General features: G+C 37.2%; 2 protein-coding genes across 2 annotated transcripts in view; one reads left to right on the top strand and one right to left on the bottom strand.

Moving 5' to 3' along the window:
- Positions 1–17,557, top strand: part of LOC132146361 (zinc finger protein 658B-like) — a 910,027-nt gene that overhangs the window by 659,123 nt on the left and 233,347 nt on the right. The window lies entirely within an intron of this gene.
- On the bottom strand, positions 123–1,278 carry LOC132151638 (gastrula zinc finger protein XlCGF49.1-like). Its single transcript, XM_059559940.1, has 2 exons — positions 1,079–1,278; positions 123–905 (listed from the first exon to the last, which is right to left on the bottom strand). Exons 1-2 carry the CDS (start codon positions 1,125–1,127, stop codon positions 256–258), a joined length of 699 nt encoding a protein of 232 aa, XP_059415923.1. The 5' UTR covers positions 1,128–1,278; the 3' UTR covers positions 123–255.

Genomic DNA, 17,557 nt, shown 5'->3' with positions numbered 1-17,557 from the left:
AAATGATATACAAGAAAAAAAAGGTGACATTGTTCTTTAGGGAGGAACTCAGTCTTTGAGTTGATCTGAATCTCAAAGATGAATCTGCTGGATTTGAAGATGAACTTTATTCACTGGGAAAACTTCAGCTAATGTTTCTTTGTCATGTCACTTGACAGGTTTATCCAGATGATATTTTATTGCTTTGATGCATTATTTTGTCACATTTGGTGAAGACACGGTATCGGATCTGAAAGTTCTGGGTCTGAAGATGATCTACTTGCTGTGATTGTTTTTTGTATGACTGTGTAGAGAAACTGAATGACTGAAACACTTTCCACATTCAGTGCAGTGATACGGTTTCTCTCCAGTGTGAATCCTCTTGTGTGTCTTCAGGTTTCCAGACTGACTGAATCTCTTGTCACAGTATAAACACTTGTACGGTTTCTCTCCCGTATGAACTCTCACATGTGCGGTAAAGTGTTGTTTTAGTGCAAACCTCTTCCCGCATTGATCACATTTGTGCAGTTTCTTTCCTGTGTGGACTAAATTGTGTTTTTTCAAGTCTGCTGAACGTCTGAATCTCTTGTCACATTGTGAACACTTGTAAGGTTTCGCTCCAGTGTGGACGTTCATGTGATCCTTAAGGTTTGATGATTGTGTGTAACTCTTCCCGCACTGATCACAAGTGAACAGTTTCTCTCCAGTATGAGCTCTCATGTGAGCTTTAATTTTGTGTCTATATGGGAAACTCTTTCCACACTGAGGGCAGGTGAAAGATTTCTTGGCTCCTCTTTTCATTGAATCTTTCGGTTTGGTTTTCTGTTCGGTTTGAGAGCAACTGAGATGTTTTTCTCCAGTGTTGACATGATTATTCATATCAATTTCACTCAATTCTTCATTATCTTGATTTTCTTCAATCAACTCTATAATAAAAGTTAAAATGGTTAATTTTCAGTAACACTCTTGTACATTGATCTTCAATTTATCATTTTTAAACATTACAGACAAATCCCATGTTATTATTATTACATTTGTTTGATCTGCTACACTTTTATCTAACAGTTATTTTGTTGATGAATATAGAATAAACACCAACCCGTTTGTTCTTCAGTATCTTTGATTCTGCAGGGTTCTGGATCTTTCATCTTCTTTCTGTCCTCTTTATAAGCTCAGTCTTTACAGATTTCAGCTCTTCCTGAAGATTTGACACTCGTCTTCACTTTAACATTTATTGGTGAATTACTGAATGTGTGATTGTTGTGGGAGTAGCTTCACTGGACATGAATGTCTAAGTGAAAGAAGCAGATTTGCAAAAAAATTATGTTATATTCAGTTACATACATATATAAACACACACACACAGTTGCAATCAAAATTACTCAACCCCTCAGAGACTGCAGTACTTTACAAATACAAGCTTTTCTGAAGATCCAGGATAAAATGAAAATTGCATCTTTAACAGTTCACTGGCATATTAAAAGTGATATTGTCAATATATAATGTAATGTTTTTGAGTTAGAAGATTTTTTAATAATACTGCTATGTCATAATTATTCAACATTGCTGATTTTAAATCACTTATTTACATGGTGGGGAATAAAACGGTCTCAAAACACAATAAAGCCTTTAGAAACTATTAAAAACAGAATTAGCTTGAGCTGTTACACATACATACAGTTAGCCGATGCATGTGCTGAAGTTGAGTAGCAAAAATGTCAATAGAGAGCTCACAAAAGCTAAAGAGAATAAATGTTGTATTACTTTAGAAAGTCATATGAAGATTTCCAAGATATTTAAAGTTCTTAGAGACAGCTCTCAGCCTTATTTCTTAGCTTAAAGTGTGTTTTACCAGAAAACCTTTGATAGATTTCAAATGTGCCACGTGCCTCATTAGAGAGGCTCAATATGATTTATATATCAGTTTTTGTAAGTAATTATAATCATGTAAAGATACTATAACAAGTTTGATCTGCCAAAGATAAACGACAGAGAAATAACTTTATTAATAAAATCGCATCAGCATATCGGTTTGCATTTAGTCACAGATCACGAGACATTCATTAATAGCAACATTATCAGTACACAGACATCTAAACGCAAACATACAAAAACATACGCGGTTTCCTCGCGTTTCTTTAAGTTAGCAGAGGCAGAAACAGCGTTTGTGCACGATTAAAACAAGGCAGAAACGACTTCGTATACTGTTGCATAATTATACGGTGTAAAGTGTATTTTACAATTGTGTAAATATGTAAAATACTGTGAACTGCTCACCTCGCAGAAGACTCGACGCTGACTAGTAAGCGCGCTCTAGTGATGACGTCATCGCCGAATTCTATTTAAAAAAAGGCCAAATCTCGTCGAGTACGGCGGCGTTCGAAATGGAATACTCAAGGAGTAAGTACGTTACTTAATGTAATTATTTAACGAGTGCTAAAAGAATACGTACTCTACAGCCAAATCTCGTTGCGTATGAATGCGATTCGCCTTGTTCACGTTATCTTCTTCTTCTTCTCTCGGGTTTAATGGCGGTTGGCAACTAATCTCAAAGGTGCATTACCGCCACCTACTAGACTGGAGTGTGGGTATTAGAATTAGATCAAAGGAGAGGTGAAGAAAAATTAAATAAGTAAATAAATAAAAATAAAAACTTATATAAAACCTTAACAAAAGAAAATTCCTTCCTATTAAATTATTTCACTTAACCCAGTGTTTTTCAAAAATAAAATTAAGAAATTGTCCCAGATGCTTTCCCTAATAAATGCTCAAGTGTCATGCTTTGTTCATCCATCTGTGCCTTTAATTCTGCCCTATCTTCTTCATATTTTTTGCAGTCTAACAGTATATGCTTCACTGTCTCTTGCACATTACACTCAGTGCATCATCCAGTGCGATGTTTTCCTATTCTGTGCAATGTTGTATTTAAACCAGTGTGACCCATTCTAAGACGTGACGTGAGACTAACATCTCCTCCCTTGGGCTTCTGCCCTTCCTCATGCTTGTGACTACTTGATTTTGTATGCTGTATAGATGACGTCCTGTGTCTGCTGTGTTCCAATATTCCCGCCATATGTTGCTTTATGATGGTTTTGACCTCTGCTCTACTTATTGGTACTTGTACATCTACTGTTTTATGCTTTATTAAATTTTTTGCTAGCATATCCACAACTTCATTTCCTTTCACCCCCACATGGGCAGGAACCCAAAGGAAGGAGACAACCATTCCCTTATTATGAAGTGGGAGAAGCAAGTGAAGTATTTGATAAAAGAGGTCTTGTCTACATGATTGAATGCTTAAAGGCAGTGTTGCAGGGTTAATTTTTCAACGAATTTGTGCAATTTGCTTGTTGGCAATAAACATTTAAACTGTTATCCATTGTATTTTATGTTGTTGGGTATCACAAAACGGAAAATAATACGGAAAAGTAGGTACGATCTTACAGCGGTCTCCTTTCCCCCATAATGCATTGCATTACGTCACGTTGGGGAGAGAATTTACCGAAGCCCACCTTGAGAGCGACTAGAGAGACGAGTAGTAGACGAGAGTGTTCAGATTATAGATAAATAGATAAATACATAGATATATATAGACTAGATATATAGATAGATAGACAGACAGTTATCGACCAACAGCGACCAAAACGCACTACCATGGGACAGCACCGCCCACACAAGCACCTGCCAAACACAGCAGACACACGGCTAAGTTTGCAACAACATTTTCACTGGAGGAAGAGATAAACGCTTAGAAACGTCCATATAGCTAGCATGATGCCTTCTATTTCTAAATGACAAAGACAACGTTTAACAGTTCTACGACACTATGACAAAGGTTACCGGTACTTATCTGAACTAACGTCATGATCACTGCCACTAGATATAAAGAAAACGTTGATTTTTCACTCTGTGCTAGTCAATGACAGTAAAAAATATATGTGTCATTATTGTGCACTGCTGCTCGTAGACTAGCTCCAGTGCTCATTGCTGCGATGCTAAATGATAGCAACTCACCAGGACACTTCACCAACTCGCCACTCATTCTCCTCGGACCATGAATTTAATTAGCTTTGACGGACATCAGTTCTTGGCAATTCCTCATTTGCCCTCTCACGTCTGGCTGGTTCGAAATTACACGGCTGGGGGCCATCATACATGTTGGCTCTTGCCACCTCTTCCTCATCCCAGTCAGTCGCCATAGTTCTGATACTGCGTTCCAGGCAGGTTTTTGAGCTCACTATTTCATACCACGACTAATGATATTGTACCGTTTCAGGCAAGTTACGCCAAACTTTCTGAGCGCAAGGAATTGTAGCTAGATTTTTATTTTATTGCAATGTTACATTGACCTAAAACCATTTTTTCAACGTGCACCACTTGGATAAACACTGCATCCGTAGGCAGTATTATCCGTAGGGGCTGTCATTGTTGTTTCGCGTGCTGTGTGACGTCAGAACTCGGAGTACATCGATCTAGTACGAGTTCACGGTTGGGAAGTCACGGGTTTGACTGCCGTTCCAGTGCACTTTCACGGGTTTAAGGTTGAAAAAACACGGGTTACGGGTTGCCTGAAACGCGACATCATACTAGGCTGAGGCTACCTTTCCTCCACTTCTCCCCAACGTGACGTCATCACCAAGTTGCGTAAAAAAAAATGTTAATACCAAAAACGTTAAAAATCTGGTCTTTAAGACTATGTTTGAGACATTTTAAAAATGATATACATATCTTGAGTGATTTATGTACCCATTAATTGAAAGTGGTGGTTAACCTGCAACATGGCCTTTAATAATGCTGATAAACTGTCTGAGGCTATAATAACACCTTGACTCTGATTTTTTTTTTTCACCCACTCTAATGCCAGTAAAATTGCTATCAACTCCACAGTGTAAACTGACAGGTAGTCTGTAGCCCCCTTTTTGACTACTATTTCATACCGAGGAATAAAAAATGCTGCACCAGTGTGGCCTGTTTCCGGCTGCTTTGTTCCATCCGTAAAAAAAAATGAATAATTCCTCTTGATACTGCTCAACATAGTTTTGAACTATTATCCACTGCAGCATTATTTTTGAGTTTTCTTTTAGTATTTGTTGTAAGCTTACATTTACAGATGGTTTTATAAATTTCCAGGGTGGTTTCGTTGATATTGCCACAGTGGGTCCTATTTGCAACTGATTGAGACCTGCATTTTGAGCCTTAGCATTACCCACCCATCCGAAACTGTAAAAATTGCTTTTATTATGCTCTGTGCATTTTTGCAAGACAGTTTTTGTGGGGTGCACCATACTATGTCCTTGTAAATTAGTCCAATATGCCCACATGATCTTGATCCTCTTAATACGTAGTGGCATCTCTCCTGCCTCCACCTGTAAAGCAGTTGCTGGTGATGTTTTAAATGCCCTGGTACAAATCCGGAGTGCCTGTGCCTGCTCCACATCAAGCTTTTTAAGGTTAGGTTCTGATGCTGGCATATACGCTAAGGAACCATAGTCAGAGGCAGTTCTCATGAGAGCCTGATAGATGTTTATTAGCGAAGCTCTACTCGCTCCCCAGTCTCGCCCTGATAGACATGTTGTTGATCTCATTACACTTATTTCTGACCTTATCAATATGCTGACACCAAGTCAACCTGTCATCAAGAGAACTCCTAGAAACCTCACCACCTTTACCTGTTCCAAAATCCTGACCATACAATTTCAGTGGTACTACTTTGTGGCGCTTAGAGAAGCATATAACCTGAGTTTTTGGAATTGAGAGTTTAAATCCACATTTAGAAGTCCATTGTTCAACTTTCTCTATTGCATTATCTTCTTCTTCGTCTTTCAGAGTTTTATGGCAGTTGGCAAACCAGCAAAAAGGTGCATTTACCGCCACCAACTGGACAGGAGTGAGAAGCGTTAACTGAGTGAAGCAAATATTCAAATATTTCTGAGATTGGAAAAAAATAAAACAAATAAATAAAAATTTAATAAATAAATAAAACCTTACATATTAACCTATATTCTGTTTATCAATCCTGTTTCTCTTAGATACCTCATTAAAGCACTATAAACCCTTGTCTCTTTCTGTGCTTTTTGAAATATACTATTTAATGACAATGTATTTATACCTACGTAGCTTAATGCTTCTGTAAAATATATTCTTTCTCTGTTGTATTCTGTGCAGTGACTCAACGCGTGTTCAGCTGTTTCTGACAATCCACATTTAAACAGATAAACAGTGAGTAATTAAGGCATGTGTGCCCTATTCGAAGCCTAGATATTATGTAATCTTCCTTTCTACTTCCGTATTTATTTCTCTCAACCCCAACTTTATTTTGAATTTTATACAGATGTCTACCTTTTGTCTCCTTATCCCATTTCTGTTGCCGCATTTTGTTTAGAGCAGATTTTATTATTGCTTTAACTTCAGTTTTACTTAGTGATACATTAATGTCTATTACATTTCATTTCAGAGATCTTTTTGCCAACTGATCAACCTCCTCATTACCCTCTACCTCGTACCAAACGTGCCGCACAAGCCCTGAAAAGTGAAGCCAAAACGTCTCGATCGCCCCCTGGTGAGTGGTCCTAGTATAGGTCATAAACCCCGTCTCCCCATGTTATTCAATGAGACCAACTAAACAATTAAATTACCCTTCAAATATCTTTTTTCCGAAGCTGTTTTTTGTCATTTACTGTAGTTTGTATCACGCTAATGTAAATTCAAGTGTTCGTTTTTAAAATAAGTTGTTTTTTAGATAGTTATTTAATGCTCTAAAAACGGTGGTGTGACGTCGTGATTGACAGCTGTGATTGACAGCTGTGATTGACAGCTCTCTGAGCCGAGGAGGCACTGAAGCGTCAACAGGCTTTTTTCATGATCTTCGGAGGACTGAGGAGATTGGAGCTTTAAATTTAATCTATAAAATTTCTATAATTTCTATAATTTCACACGGACATAATGGGTTGTTCTGCAGTAGATTGTGCTAACCGATCTGGCATTTCCAATCGATCTTTGAATTTTTTTTGGTAAGTTAATTTACAAGCTATTTAATTAGTAAATCAATGTAGCATGGGCTAGCTAACGTTAACGTTAGCTAAAAGACAACAAGCCTCGTTAATAGCCACGTTAATAGCTAGCAGGTGATCGTTAGCTAGATCGTATAACTATTATTTTGTATGTGCATTCTGCGAGGGAGAGTGAGGGCGGGGCACAGGGGCGGGGCCGTTGATTTCGCGGCTTTAAGGCTTTACTTCCTGCTTGCTACTGCGCATAGCTACTGCGCAGAACTGGTCCCTAGATCGCTATCTGCGCAGGCGCAAGTCCAAGATGTCAGCGCCATATCGGGACACTGGCGACTTCAGTTTTGACCAATGGAAGAGAGCGAAGGCGAGTCGTCCTTCTTTTTATACAGTCTATGCCTCGTACCCCCACATGTGCTGGAACCCAAAAAAAATTTAATGTTTACTTCTATTCTGTATATTCTGTACAAATTATGTAGTATTTTATACAAAATATCCTGCCTGGATGCTGACTTTCCACTGTTTATACTCATTAAAGCTGAATAGGAGTCTGAGCAAATCACTACATCCAATCAGAACATCTTCTACCCACTGAAGTGCCATTAAAATTCTAATCATTTCTGTGGTGTATACTGAAACATGATCTGTAAATCTCTCTTCAATGCTCTATTTAAAATGAGGAATGTTAACTGCTGCAGCTGTATGACCAGTGTCTGGATTCTTAGATCCATCCGTGACTATTTGAATACTATACTATACTAAATAATATTCTTGACTTAGGTGCTGCTTCACAACTATATCTTTTGTTATGATTATTTCCTTTTTTTTTTAATCTTCTCTTGCAATGTTAGATCTACATCAGGTTTTGGGAAAAGCCATGGAGGTATTGATGGTATTACCACTGTGGGACTAATATTTATATTATTTATTTCTATGTTCTGGGCTTCTTTTCCTACATTCCATCTAAAATTATTTACTTCTCCTTTTCATACTCCCAGCATTTTTGAAAGATCTTTTTCACTGGGTGATTCTCATCATGTCCCTTTATTGTACTCCAATATGACATTTTTAATTGTTACCTCCTAACATCCATAGGCATTTCTGCCATTTCTACCTGCATTGCTGAAACAAGGGATGTTCTGAATGCCCCACAACTTATTCTTAATGCTTGCGACTGAATAACATTTATTTTCTTTAACTTGGATGCTGATGCTGAGCTGTATACTATGTATCCATAATCTATTATTGGTCTGATCAATACACAATATATTATTTTTAATGATTGTCGATTTGCACCCCAATCAACCCCAGCCAGACATCTTAAAACATTTATTCTTTATTAACATTTATGTATTATTTCCTTTATATGACTGTCAAATTTAAGTTTTGAATCCATCCACAACCCCAAATATTGAATTATCGATACTTGCTCTAAGGTTTGTTCATATAATTTAAATTTTATTTGTGGGCTACCCTTCTTTTTGAAAAACAGATAACTTTTGATTTTCCTACTGACAATTTGAAACCCCAGTTGTTTACCCATTTTTCCACTTCCTCTACTGCTCTCTGCATGCTTTTTTCAACAAATTTAACATTCCGCCCTCTTTTCTACATGGCTCCATCATCTGCATGTAGGGATTTTCCTATTCCTTGTCCTACCTGAGAAAATACATCTTTAATCATTATATTAAACAAAATTGGACTACAAACACTACCTTGAGGAGTACCATTATCTATTGTGTATATTTTTTAATAGCTTTAACCAATCTTGACCTGTATTGTACGCTTGAACAGGAAATCCATCATACAAACTTCCTTTGATACCTATTTTATCCAATTTAATTAATAATCCCTCCTTCCACAACTGTTTGCTTTTTCCACGTCAAAAAACACTCCAATTAATACTTCTTTATTTATAAATGCTTTTCTAATTTCTGATTCTAGATGTATGATAGAATCCATTGTACTGCGGCCCTTTCTAAATCCACTTTGATGTGGACATAAAAGATTTTTCTTTTCTATTGTGTAATTTAGTCTAGCCATTACCATTCTTTCCATTATTTTACATAAGTTCAATGTTAGTGCAATTGGTCTATAGTTAACTGCATTGGAGTGATCTTTCCCAGGTTTAGCTATTGGAACAACTACTCCATGTTTAAAGGAAGGAGGGAGCTTTCCTACCTCCCATACTTTATTGAACAGATGTAATATGATATTCAATGATCTATCGGATAAATTCTTTATCTCATTACATATATCATCTTTTCCTGGAGATGTATTTCTTAAACCTGTCAATACCTGATTGAGTTCACACAAAGTAAAATCTTTATCCATGGTGCTTTCAGATGAAATTCTTTGTACCATGATATTAGGATTATCTCTTATTACTTGCTCTATTTTCCTTTTCATATCCTCTGATATGTTACAGTTACAGTGAATCTTCACAAATGTTTTTTGCCAATACCTCTGCTTTTTCACTTTCAGTCATTATATATTTGTCCTCATCTAATATTACAGGTGTATTTCTATAAATTTATTCCCTCCCATTTTCCTAATCATGCCCCATAATTCACTTATATCTATTCTCTCACCAATTCCATTGCAGAATTGTCTCTAATAGTCTCTGTTAGCAGATCCAATTACTTTTCTAACCATTGCCTGATAACGTCTGTATACTATTACATCCTAAAAAAGGAATAAGCTTTCTTTAACTTTTTAAATGCTTTATTTAAATTAAATTAAAATTCAATTAAATTTATGCATTTAGCAGACGCTTTTATCCAAAGCGACTTACAGTTCATTCAGGCTATAAATTACCAGGGAATTGAACCCCCAACCATGCGCTTGAGCACAAAGCTCTACCAATTGAGCTACAGGAACACATTTATTTCTAACTGATATTACCTCACTGCAATTCTCTGTCCACCATGGTACACTTTTCCCTTTTCTCTTTTCCTATACTTTTCCCAATTACCTTCTCAGCGGCCCTACAAATGATTTCATTAATTGTATTATTTAATTCCTCAGGTTCCTGTTTATCATTTACCATTCCTAACTATTTAGCCTCACTAATTTCCTTAAACTTTTCCCATTCTGCTGTTTTAAATTTCCACCTAGGGATTTTCTGTTTAATATTTTGTTCCACTTCTATACCTACTACACATCTGATGAGGTAATGATCACTACCTATTGTAGTATGATCAAGCACTTCACATTTGCATTGTCTTGCCAGACTTTGAGACACTATAGTTAAGTCTATTGCTGACTGATGACCTCTTGCTACATCTATCCTTGTTGCTCTTCCATCATTTAAACACACTAGATCATTATAATCTAATATACTTCCCATAACATTTCCATTATGATTATTAAATTCACTACCCCACAACATTCTATGTGCGTTGAAATCCCCACACCAAACTAATTTGAAACTTCCCTCACCACCAACTTTTTGTCTTAAATCTTCTTTAAGCCTGTCACAAGGATAATAAAAGTTGATTATTCTTATCTTCTGATTTCTTGTACATACCTTCACCACTATCGATTCAACTTCCCCATTCACGTCTATTATATTTTAAATTTTCTATTTCTATTTTCTAAATTCTTGTTTAATTAGAGTCACTTCACCACCACCACCATTTTTTCTATCATTATTATTATATTGCATATTGAGGAACAATAAAGTTTAAATGAGGTTTAAGCCAAGATTCTTGTATGCAAATAATATGTGGTTTTTCTTCAAATTCATCAATATATTTTTTTTAATTCTGGCCCATTTGCTATAAGGTTTCTTGCATTCCACTGCAATATTATCATTACAATTATGATCCTCCATATAAACCTCTTATAGGTCTGGAATGACATGAGGGCAAGTAAATTATTTTTTGTGAACGATTCCTTTAAGAGGGAAGACCAAGAATGATGACTCTCCAAATTAGATGACTCCAAAGTTGGTTTGAGTACAGCACTGAAAAACACAGACATAAATGGTTTTCATGAAATATGAGCACGTTATCACACTGATGTTGCATCTACAGTTGTGGCCAAAAGTTTTTGGAAATTGGAAAAGTTGCTGCTTAAGTTTTTATAATAGCAATTTGCATATACTCCAGAATGTTATGAAAAGTGATCAGATGAATTGCATAGTCCTTCTTTGCCATGAAAATTAACTTAATCCCAAAAAAACCTTTCCACTGCATTTCATTGCTGTCATTAAAGGACCTGCTGAGATCATTTCAGTAATCGTCTTGTTAACTCAGGTGAGAATGTTGACGAGCACAAGGCTGGAGATCATTATGTCAGGCTGATTGGGTTAGAATGGCAGACTTGACATGTTAAAAGGAGGGTGATGCTTGAAATCATTGTTCTTCCATTGTTAACCATGGTGACCTGCAAAGAAACGCGTGCAGCCATCATTGTGTTTCATAAAAATGGCTTCACAGGTAAGGATATTGTGGCTACTAAGATTGCACCTAAATCAACAAATTATAGGATCATCAAGAACTTCAAGGAAAGAGGTTAAATTCTTATAAAGAAGGCTTCATGGCGTCCAAGAAAGTCCAGCAAGCGCCAGGATCGTCTCCTAAAGACGAATTCAGCTGCGGGATCGGAGTGCCACCAGTGCAGAGCTTGCTCAGGAATGGCAGCAGGCAGGTGTGAGCGCATCTGCACACACAGTGAGGCCAAGACTTTTGGAAGATGGCCTGGTGTCAAGAAGGGCAGCAAAGAAGCCACTTCTCTCCAAAAAAAAACATCATGGACAGATTGATCTTCTGCAGAAAGTATAGTGAATGGACTGCTGAGGACCAGGGCAGAGTCATATTCTCCGATGAAGCCCCTTTCCGATTGTTTGGGGCATCTGGAAAAAGGCTTGTCCGGAGAAGAAAAGGTGAGCGCTACCATCAGTCCTGTGTCATGCCAACAGTAAAGCATCCTGACAACATTCATGTGTGGGGTTGCTTCTCATCCAAGGGAGTGGGCTCACTCACAATTCTGCCCAAAAACACAGCCATGAATAAAGAATGGTACCAAAACACCCTCCAACAGCAACTTCTTACAACAATCCAACAACAGTTTGGTGAAGAACAATGCATTTTCCAGCACAATGGAGCACTGTGCCATAAGGCAAAAGTGATAACTAAGTGGCTCGGGGACCAGAATGTTGAAATTTTGGGTCCATGGCCTGGAAAATCCCCAGATCTTTATCCCATTGAGAACTTGTGGTCAATCCTCAAGAGGCGGGTGGACAAACAAAATCCCACAATGGGTTGCTATCAGTCAGGATTTGGCCCAGAAGTTGATTGAGAGCATGCCCAGTCGAATTGCAGAGGTCCTGAAAAAGAAGGGCCAACACTGTAAATACTGACTCTTTGCATAAATGTCATGTAATTGTCGATAAAAGCCTTTGAAATGTATGAAGTGCTTGTAATTATATTTCAGTGCATCACAGAAACAAAAAAAAAAAGCAGTTTAGCAGCAAACTTTTTGAAAACTAATATTTATGTAATTCTCAAAACATTTGGCCACGACTGTACATGTGAAGTAAACAGGCAGGATGACTTGAATGAATTATTTATATGACTTATTTTAGAAAATAAATGACACATTTATTTTCTAAAAATAACTTGCATAAATCTCAAAAGAATGATGCTCTCCTACGTCAAGCAGGCATCTTAACTCTTAAAGCTTTGTATTCTGTTATATTGGTTGTGGTTTGAGGAAATAAAGGTGGAGACATTGATAAATACACTCCAATCATCTCCAGTGCAGATTCTCATCTCCAGTGCATATACTCATTACTCATGTCATGCGTTTGATTCCTGATCAAGAGAGCAGAGCGCTGAAGTGAAAACCTCTGAGCAGATCAGTGAGGTTGAGTTTCTCGTGACTCAGATGATAACACTTGAGGAAAACTGTATCTCATACAGTTCATTCACTGAGATAAAGAGGACACAGATGAGATTCTGTGGTTCTGAATTAATTTCATCAGCTTTGTCTCGGATCATCTCTCCAGAGCTTCAAGTAGTAAAGCTTCATTCTTCATTATCAGGTCTGAGCAGAGCGTCCATCATGAAAATGATGCTGCTCCACACTGGAGATCTTATGAGAAACTGCGTTCAGGAGAGAAACTGAAGGACGTGCTCCAGCAGGACAAGCTATCTGTGCAGTTGCCATAATCCTACATCTATACCTATGTCTGGAAGGTGTTGTCTTTAGGAATGAGGGAAGATCCTGCTGACAACCTCCATAAGCTTCTTCAGTCCAAAGATAAACATCAGCTGATGGAGACTTTGAGCAGATGTGATGGAAACAGAATTTGTGTTAAAATAAGACCAGTGTGTATTAATCAAACTGTGCTTAGGAGTTCATACATTCTCCATAATGTCTCACACTGACCTCCTGTGTCGACTGCTTCAGTCAGTCTTCTTCAGGCAGTGAAAGAGGATTCAGAGATTGACAGAGATTTTACTGAAAACTGCTCAATGTTTTAAAGCAGACAATAAAACATGTTTACCCTCACCTAACTGTGCAACTGTTGCTGCAGCAGCTGTATGTTTTGTTGTGAAATTCCAGTTGATCACTGAACAGATCACATTTAATATTTTAATATTTAAGATGCATGTTTATAAATATATTTATTGTGACATTGTATTAATTTCTATAAAACTCACGAAAATCCTTGCAATTCAAAAACTGTAAAATGTATTTTACATTTTAAAAGCAAACGTTTATTAACTAAACAGGCTCCAGCAATGTGCTGTAATTATTTTCAAGGACAAAAAGTTGGATGAAAAGCATTAGGAAACCGAGAAATAATCTGTTAAACTTTTTTTCATTAAACATTTTCTTTCATTCTTTCTCTCTTTTCTTTTAAACACCATACCAGCTTCTAATGCTATATTCATGGTGAGAATAAAGTGCAATCAATCAAAGGAAGACTCTAGAAAAGATGTTTAAAATTTATTTCCTCTAGAAATCTCAGAACCATGTTCGGATTCACTTGATTAAAAAACGTTTTCAAAAGTATCAACAGAATAAAAAAATGGTCTTAGTGGGTACTGCTTAAAAAAACGAACACATAAACAATAGAAACCATTACAGAATCTGATTGATGCACTGTAAAATATTTTGAAATATATTTGAAAATATGTAAAAATACATCAAACATGAAGCTTAAAAATTTGCCCTCGTGTAAATGTGTACGAATATGCGAAAATGCGTTTTTAATCAATATTTTTTTTACGTTGTTATTTCTACACCACGTTTACAGTTTCTGACTTTCTGACAGAGGGGTTACCAGGATGTCATGTTTTGGGGGGCATTCGGCTTCTTTCTTTTTTTTTGGGGGGGGGGGGGGCAACATAAATAATAAAAAAAAAAACGCCTCAAAATTAAGCTATTCTTCACACAATCTGTTTTAATAAGGGCTGTGAATCTTTGGGTAGGCAGCGATTCGATTCATGATTCATAGGTTTTCGATTCGATTCAAATCGTGCAAATTTAGAACGATTCAATTCGATTTGATTCACAATTAAATTCGATTCGATTCGATTATAATGTTTCGTTTCTGCACTCTTTAAGTGCATTCACAGGATTCTTTAAATGCTAAATCAGGGGGCAAATTACAGTAGCCTTTATGGTTAGGGGACCATAGGTAAAAAAAAAAAAACACATTTTGTCCATTGTTATGTGCTAGTTTAATGTTGGTATGACATGACATACGTAAAAATTTATGTAAGCCAAGATAAAGATAAAAAAAAGAGCTTTAAGAGTATTATGTATAAGCTAACATTTTGTCACACCAGGGGCGTAGCCATCATTTCAGAAGTGACAGAAATATCAAATACAATTGTTTTATGTATGTAGCCTATGTATTATCATAATTATTATTTATTTATTAATTTTTTTTTACAAGGAATTCTCTTCTTTTTTATTACTTTTAATTAGCTGTAAGAAATCAAATACACTGCTGGACAATAATCAATCATTTGTTATCGATAATTTATTCCTAATGGCAATTTTATGATTGATTTATATACTAGGCTACATTTAAGTATCAATTATTTTAATTTTCTGCACAGAATAAGGTAGAAAATAAACTTTATAGTTTCAGTACTGTAATAAATTCAGTTTAGCTGCAGATAAAGCCTGGCATGTCTATGAGAGCGAGATCACTTTTCTTTCAGTGTGAAAACTTCTTTATCTAATTTTCAGAAAATAAAATGCTATAGTAGCTATTTAACTTTTCCTCTCCATCAGCGAATGATGATTCTGAGAGAAAACGCGCCAGACGTCTGTTTGCTAAAGCTACAAACGCTACTTTCAGATAAACCTTGCGCTCTTATTTCAAGGTCGTTGTTCATGCTGTGGTTATCTTAACAGTTTCCTTCATACATTGGTTCATCCGCATTGTTTAAACACATTTATCATTCAATGGAACTGTGCGTATGATTTAGACACTGACATTTCTGCTCCGACCATGAAATAAATATGCAGCTTTCGACTGCTCAGGTAACACCGTTGGTAAGATGCAGAGAGCCATTGCCAAACTACAGAAAAAACTACTTCACTTTAGTATTACTGGCCACGAGTTTTGAGGAGAGATCGCACGTTATCAGCTGCATCAGAGACGAACGGAGCGCGAGCGCAATCCTGTGACAGTCTCGGGCGGTAAACAGTGGAGCACGTGAAGGACAGATAAGAGGCACGAACACTATTCAAGGTCTCCATTAATTTGTGCGTGTAATAATTTAATGTGTATATATTTTGAAAGCACTGAATCGCTATGGAAATCGCGATTCATTCGATTACTGTCCGAGATTGGCGATTCACGATTCAAAAATCACGAGTGAATCGTTACACCCCTAGTTTTAATGCATATCTTTTTCTAAGCCAGGAACCCAGAGATGGGCAAAGTTATTATTATTGAGAGGATCCACACAAAGGTTTATTCTTGTATATCATTAGCTTCATGACAAATTATTTCATTGTGTGTTCTTATGAGTTTCATATTATGCTCAATTGTCTCTATAACATATATGTATCACTTATAGTTTGCTACTCTTTCATGAAGTAAAGTAGATTTTTACAAACTGTTCTTGTTCAGGAAGCTGAAGAAGCAGCTGTAACTCTTTTGAAAGACACCAAGATTTATTTTTAACTTGTTCTTCACTGTTGTTTTCTAAATAAATCCTACACTTATGATTCATTTTAGAAAATGCATTTGCAAGATATACTGTCATGTGGATTTGTAACTGATTCTTCTGTAAGTATGGATGGCATCTGAACCCATTATTAAAGGAGCTCTGGGGCTAAAATATGAAAGACTGTAGTATTGATAAGCTCTGACCTGGTGATCGGTTCTGCTTTCACTACTGGAGAAATTATGAGAAACCACTTACAGTTTATTATTGTAAAATTTTTTGATAGACCAAGATGGTGGTGCATACACATCGCGAGGCTCAGCGTCTCTCCAGTTTTTGCAATTTTGCAGTATTATTCCGGTTCATCTCGGGACTGTTCATACTGAACAGCTTTGCATTAACTTCCTACACCCGATAGGAGTTTTTGGATTACGGTGAGGACTTTTCCAACAGTTTTATTCTCCAATCTTCAACTCATCCCTGAGGTCGCCAGAACCCCCGAGGCTATGCACTCTACCCGGCCGGGTGGAAGTACTCGCAGGTGGCGTCGAGATCATAAACAAAGACGGGGGAAGAGCGGAGGTCTAAGAGCTAAGCTAAAGATAACACAGCTCTGGCTCTCTTTACCCAACATTTTCCTCACTAATGTGTGGTCACTGGTGAACAAAATGGATGAGTTACGACTTTGCATCACCCACAGTAAAAGCCTTTTGGACTGCAATGTCATGGTTTTCACAGAAACATGGCTACACAACAACATATCCAATAATGCTATTTAGCTAGCCGGACGCTACATGCTCCAGGCAGATAGAATGTCAGATGACTCCGCAAAGACAAGAGGCGGTGGATTGTGCATTTATGTCAACAAAGCTTGGTGTACGAACACTGTCATTGTTGGGAGAAACTGCTCAGCTAACCTAGAGTTTCTCATGGTTAAATGTAGACTTTTTATCTGCCGCGGGAGTTCACTTCCACCATTATAACCGCAGTCTATATACCACCGGATGCTAATGCCAAGCTTGCTTTGAATTCACTACATGCAGCCATTAGTGAACAACAGACTGCTCACCCGGAGGCTGCTTTTATTATTGCAGGATTTTAATCACTGCAAATTAAAGACAGTGCTCCCCAAATTCCACCAGCATGTTTCCTGCAACACCAGAGGAGACAAAATTTTGGATCATGTTTACACAAACATTGATGGAGCTTACATCACGACCCCACTCCCCACCCTTGGATAGTCTGTTCACCTTTCTTTGTTTCTCACCCCTAAGTATTCACCCCTCATCAACCGTGTGAAGGGAACAATGAGGACTATCAAAGTGTGGCCAACTGGAGCAGACTCTTTACTTCAGGAAAGATTTCAATACACGGACTGGAGTATGTTTGCTTCTCAGGCTGCCTGTGGCTCTCACACAGACATTGATATCT

This window comes from Carassius carassius, chromosome 1 (assembly GCF_963082965.1).
Source record: "Carassius carassius chromosome 1, fCarCar2.1, whole genome shotgun sequence".
Classification (NCBI taxonomy): Eukaryota; Metazoa; Chordata; class Actinopteri; order Cypriniformes; family Cyprinidae; genus Carassius; species Carassius carassius.
The sequence above is the reverse complement of the archived record's forward strand: the minus strand, read 5'-3'. Positions and strand labels throughout refer to the sequence as shown.